The sequence below is a fragment of the Falco rusticolus genome, chromosome 3, assembly GCF_015220075.1.
Source record: "Falco rusticolus isolate bFalRus1 chromosome 3, bFalRus1.pri, whole genome shotgun sequence".
Taxonomy (NCBI): Eukaryota; Metazoa; Chordata; class Aves; order Falconiformes; family Falconidae; genus Falco; species Falco rusticolus.
In genome coordinates this window covers 40,545,681-40,552,108 of record NC_051189.1, presented here as the reverse complement: position 1 = coordinate 40,552,108, position 6,428 = coordinate 40,545,681, and the positions used below count along the sequence as shown (strand labels likewise).

Sequence of the window (6,428 nt, the reverse complement as noted above, 5' to 3'; positions counted from 1 at the left end):
GCATCTGCTATACAATGGTGGTCACTGCCACCCTTCCCCTGATTTAAGGGGCAGGCCTGCTCCATGCTTGTGAAAGAAATACAAGTCCTGAATTCCCAGAGATGTTCAGACTTGTAGATCCTCAGAGGATGGGAGACTTGCTGTAGCCCTGAGCGAGATGTCTGAATGACGGAGTCATCCATTCAGCACATGAATTGCTTTGGATGACATCCAGAGGCACCACAGCTCCTAACATTCAGGCATTTACATCTATGAGTCACTTAGGCACACACTGACAGGACACCACGCACCAAGTCCCGGCTCTGCACTGACCTTCTTTAGCTCCTGCTGATAAGCAAAGCAACTGCTGCTCATCTAACGAAGCCTTCTGTAAACTAGATGCAAATATTTTTTATCCTATTTAACGTCTCAGCTGGGCACAAGCAGGTGAACAACTTCTGCCCTGGGAACGCAAAGAGATGAGAGATGTCTCCTTGCTCCAGACCTACAGGGCAGAAATACCATAGACTCGCATACAAGACAATTGTTTAATATGTTCACAAATCAGTTTTATTAATTTAAAACAAAATTAATGAAGAAAAATTCTGTACACAATTGTGGACACAACACACTTTTTGTACAATAAGGCCCAGATAAACTGGTTTTTTTTTCAGTCCGCAAGTGACTAAAAATTGAAAAGAGAGAAAAAAAAAAACCAAAACAGAAAACCAAACCCCCATCACTGTCTACTTTGCTTGATGAAAAAGAAGGCTAATTATAGTCTCAATTCTAAAAACTACCCACAATGTGCTTTATGTATGTATGTGAGTACTGGGTGAATTCCAGCACTCATACTGGGTAAAGTAAAGCACGTGTGCAAGTCTTGGTAGGATAAAAACCTCTCTGTTGGTAATAAAGCAATCCACAAACATCGAATTCTAGCAGCAATATGATTCCTCCAATAGAGAAGGGTGTTGTCTTGTAGCTACATCGGTGCTTTGTAGCTTTGCAGGTAGCTGTTTCAAGGCTGGTATGTTTAGCAGAAGAAAACAAGAAGAAAAGCTGGAGAATGAGCCAACAAAGCCAAGGCTTCTTTTTAATGAAGAGATTTAACTCAAGCAAAGGGAATTGGTACAATTCAAGCTGAAAAGTCAGACTAACAGTTTATCTGACCAAATAGCTCATGGCCTTCAAGATTAGAAAAGTCACAAGTCACAGAGACACAGTCTAGGTTTGTCCTGTAAATGGGTATAGACAAAAGCAAATTTTAACTCCTTGGTGATAACTATTTCAGTATTTCCATTGCCGGCAATGGATGTTATCTCTTAGGAAAATCTGACTCCTGGTGGAAGAGGATTAAAAAACTTAAATGTATATGAGTATTCTTGTTCAATTTCTCCAAAATATTCTCATTTCTAATTTCTAAAAATAATGATGATGGTAGTTTCCTTCATTTTTGGATGAGACATAAACTCTTCGGTACCAAGATTCCACTTCAAGTCATGTCTTAAAATATATTTGTGATCTTTCTCTATTTCTTTATGGAATGAATCTCCTAATTAATTTTTCAATACTCTAAAAAAGGGTTACTACGTTAACTTTAAAAGAGGAAACAGAAGACAGCAAAGGACTCCTCTTCAGTTTGTTTTATCAGTATTTCCTTGGGGGTGGGGTAGGGGTGGGAGAAATCAATCTTTTCACGATCAGAGTAGATGAGAGAAGAAAAAGGTAAGAGAAACAGCTGAGAAGAACAAAACCCAATTCCTATTGACACTTGACATCCATGCTTTTGGTCTTGACAAATTTATCTAAAAAAATCCATTATCTACATATTTATATCCAACGCATTGATAAGGCACTGCACAACAGTTTGTGCATATGTGGCCTCATTCTTCACCAACAAGGCATTACTATCTTTCAATAGCATTTACCATAACAATATGTAAAAGAATCATTCATTATTACAAATTTACACAAAAAATTCTTCCTGTACATGATTGTCTCAGTGATGTACCTATTAGTTTAAATTAGACATATTTTAAACTACTCTGTAATGTGCTAAAATCAAAAGTAGTTGCTGTACCATAAGGCAAAGGCTTATAATAGCCTTTAATCCTATTATACATATCCTTATTTATATGATGTCAAAATACAGTCTGTTCATAAATAAGTAAAGATGTACAGAGTACCCTGGGTATGAGAAACCAAAAAGTAAACCTTCTTTACAAGAAAATTACTCCACTGGTATTTTGAAAAATCTCAGTCTTCATTGTGCAATCAAGTTTGCTGTGTTGAAGAAACGGTGTGTGTCACATCGAAGAGTCTAAGAACTACAAAGCATTTACAGGTCCTTTTTTTTTCTTCACAGGTATGAACCTTTTATTTCCTTTTTTTTTTTTTTCCTCCCCTTCTCTGTTTCTTTTTGGTAGCAAATACGGTAAAGATGAGTTGTTCAAACACTCGCATGGCTTAGTTTCGTTGGACTCACAGTACCGGAGTCAACAGCTGTTCTGAAGAAAAAGACATGCTCCTCCGTTTGCTGAAAGGGCAAGGGTTAAGACCAATTGCAGCTGTACGTCAACATGTTGAAATCACAAAGTTCTGTAGTCCAATGCTGACACAAGACACAGGCATCCCGTCCACGGGCAGAAGGAGACTCTGAGGTTTGAAAGTGCTGCTGAGCTGCTACAAGTACTCTAGTTCCAAGGCATGGTGAAGGGCCATAAGGTCAGAGTGGCTTGAGATCCTCCAAAATGGCATAGCATGCTGTAAGCAGCACAGACAACATGTAAAAATAACCCCAAGCATTCTGGTATTTAGACCCACCCATTATTTTCTGCAAGGACATGGCAACACTCTGAGTGAAAAAGAGCTCCTTAAACCTCAAGCCCTTCACATTTATCTCTGGTTTCTTTTTTGACCCACTGCCCCAGCAGAAATTCCCAACAGCAAATCTATTTACCAACAGGAACAACATCAAATGTGTCAGGAGATCATAAGGAAGGGAAGGATTTCTCATCTCTTTGTAAGGAAAACAGATTTCAGCACATTGCAGAAGAAAACATTATTTCTAGAAAAAATAGGAAAAATAACCTCTACATGAAGTATGTGGGTAGTCTGAGGAAGGGAACAGAACCTGATTTAAAAAAAAACAACCCAAAATAAAGGAAGTGAAAGTACTATTTACTATCAAAACGAGTTTGTTCCTTGTGGAACTATCCCTGGCAGGTGAGTTAAGAACATAGCCATGGTGATTAGTTCATGTGTTGCTCACATCACTTTGAAAGGTATTTTATCCCAGTAGTTTGTATAACATGCTTCATTGTTAGCACTGATCTTAAAACAACTTTTCCATATGGAATAATTTTAAAATAAATACATATTTTTTTCCTATTAGCTGTAATAAAAGCTGTCTGGAGCACAAATATGTTTGCAAAGAGCCTGAATAAACCAAAACCACAAATACCAGAAAAAATCACATATTAGCTCATGCATGAAGGGTAAAAATTTGAATAAGAACTATTTTTATACTCTATACTCTAAACCAGGGATTATAGTGTCAGCAAGAACTTTTGCATAAATAATAATAATAAAAAAAGATAACCAAAACAATCATCCACTTTTGGCAGGAAAATATTCTATAAAACCCACGGGAAAACAGCTTCAATTCAACAATGTTCTGAAGGCTAACATGATCATGTTCACCTTTTAATTGGGTCAGCGTGTGTCCAGGCATCTTTAGGAAGCAAACAACAAGCAATTTATTATCACAATAGCTTCTGATTTCCCCAAGCATTTTGTCTACAACTTTTCAGGCAGGCTTTCTTCATCCCCCATCAGCACCTCCAGAGTAAAGACCTAATTCCATCGAAGCCAGTGGCAAAACTCTGTCTTCTGATTATCACTTGTATGCTGACCTTTTTTTCATTCAAGTCTTCTGAAATTTTATGTTCAAAAACAATTTTGAAAACAATGTGAAGCTCTCTCCAGCTGCATGTTTACTGCAAGCCCTGTGATTTTATCTTATACTTGTCTCAGAAGGCAAACACCTCAGCGCAGAGCCTGTCATAAATTTGTCTCTAGAAGCTCAGGTAAATATCTGTCAGTGTATAAATAAATATTATTTTTAGAAGAATCCTGATTCAATCCAGATACTGATGTGATGATGAATTGGGTTGAATTTATAGAATAAAGCAGAGATGGTTAGAAGAAACATAACCACGTACGCAGCGGCAACTCCCTCTGAAGTCAAATGGCAACTATTACGGAACGATCAACTGTTGCTCTTTTGAGAGTCAGAGAAGATAATGCTGAATGAATATTAATAAGCAAGACTAAAGAGTCACACACAATCAGCAAGGTAGCACTGCAAGGAATCTGGAAAATGCGCACCCAGTGAAGGACAAGTGTTAGCAAGCACAGAGTTGCACAGTTAAGAGGGACTGCAGAGTGAAGGAGGGGGTGTTGAGCACCCAGTCCCCATGTTTCAGGGTTTTCTCTTCAGAATAGCTCTAGTCTGCCATTGTGGAAAAAGTGCCCACTAGCAATTGAAGAGTATTTGGTCAGAACCTGGACAATATGTTATTTAGTTCTGTCCAAAAGGAATGTATCCGTCCCCCCTGCCGTCCCCCTGTCCCCCCCAACCCCTCCCCCTTAAATCAGTCCAGGATGTTAATCAAAGCATAGTGAGGTGGAATGACTGGAAGGTCTGCTTCAATATGACACTCCTGATCTGAGTTAAAATGTAATATGGATGCATCAACAGATGCCCACATTCAGATATGCCTAGCTTTTAGATCAAAGAAATTTCTTCAGGAAGAAAATAAAATGACCCACAAGGAAGCACCATTGGAAGAGTTTCTGTTCTGTTTCACTTTACTCTAGACTGTTACGAAGCCTTGAGAAACAGCTGACTAAATCTCAGCTTGAAGATAAATGCATGAGCTGCTTCTAGAGAGAACAAAACAAACAATGAAATTCAGAGACAATTGAGACTTTGTTGGAAAAAACACTTATATATTTCCAAAACACTTTCACAGATTAATTCTTGCCTTAAGGAAGTGTTAAACGCTGATTATGACACCTACTACTTCTACATCTTCAATCTAGACCGCCACTGTACTGTCTCTATGCTCCACCTGCAACAGAAACTAGATGCAATTAATTGCTCAGTTGGTTACAGCTCCACATCCCAGTATCTTCCCTGTTACATTATACAGATAGTCTGTCCTCTGTGTGCTGCCAGGTTGGACACTGCTGCTTTCCAACTCAAATCTTTCCTAAAGATTCATTTTTTGCACCATGCTCAGGAAATGAACCAGCAAGAGCAAAATGAATAAAAATTTCTAATCATGCTGTTCTCTGGACTCACCAAAAGCTTCTGGGCACCTGTCTCTTCTTTAGGCCGAGAGATCTTCCTGACAGCGTTTATAACATCTGATAGCAGCATTACCTCAAGGACAAACGGGCACAGGTTTGTGCTTGCAGTAGGTCCATGCAGTGTTTGCCAGCTGAGTGCACTTGGCCAGCAGTGCTCAGCAGTGCTGCCTCTCTTTCTTGCATGGCTGCTATTTCCCTCTTAGAAGCTCCCTGCCAGGTAGGACCTACCTGATCTCCCTGCCAGCCAGCCAGCTCCCTGCTCCTCTTAGTTAGCTTGGCACCAGCTCTGCCTCAACCACTGGGTCAGGGAGGTGTAAATAGCATACCTAAGATGTTGGGTGGTGAAGAGTTTGGTGGACACCTGCCTTTGTGTAGTGTCCCCGCAGAAGCCAAGAGTCAATGACATGGACGCCCTCCAAGGTCATACAGCAAACTAATGAATAGGGAGAATTGTAGTAATAAATTCTTGGCTTCCAGCTCCCACTTCATGCAGCTCCAGCATTATACTGCTTCCCTAGTAACAACCTCAGCATCACAGAGCGTACACACACCAGGCAGCTAGGGCAGTTAAAGACCCTGATTGATTTAACAGAAGGTTTAGCTTCTGCTAAATCAAATCACAGAGATTCTTGCTAGATGTCCACATGCAATATCAAGTTTTGGATTACCCTCAGCTGTTTATGGTCAGTTTTTAAACAAAAACTTTAAGTGGTTGTTATTTTGGCTATATCTGTCCATTTCAAACTCAGTTAAGTGTCCTCCTTCCACTGTCTGTGAAAGGCGCATACCTCCGTTTACTCAGTGTAGTTACAGGAGTGAGGTGTGGAACGACTCTGGAGAGTGCCAAGAAAACAAAGAGGTTTTGTAAACCTCAGGATTATAATTATTTTCAGTTCTCCTGCATATAGGTCAAAAGACCAGCAGCACACTCCCAAGAAATAAAGCACGCCAGGAACGCAGCGGCTGCATGGGGCTGGAATCTGCACTGGCGCTCTGTGCACAGCCAAACGCAGCCAATTCAGATCTCTATCAGTCTGACCCTATGGCACAGCCTTCACAGCTAAGAGGTG

The 6,428-nt window shown here is 39.9% G+C and overlaps 1 protein-coding gene across 9 annotated transcripts in view; it reads right to left on the bottom strand.

Annotated features, from left to right (window-relative positions):
* Positions 1–2,324: 2,324 nt before the first annotated feature.
* EYA1 (EYA transcriptional coactivator and phosphatase 1) overlaps positions 2,325–6,428 on the bottom strand; it is an 86,430-nt gene continuing 82,326 nt past the window's right edge. For all 9 annotated transcript variants that reach the window (XM_037381942.1, XM_037381943.1, XM_037381945.1 and 6 more), the window contains one exon: positions 2,325–2,745. In XM_037381942.1, coding sequence (XP_037237839.1) covers positions 2,665–2,745 — 81 coding nt within the window. In that variant the 3' untranslated portion in view covers positions 2,325–2,664. The remainder of the gene's footprint in view (positions 2,746–6,428) is intronic.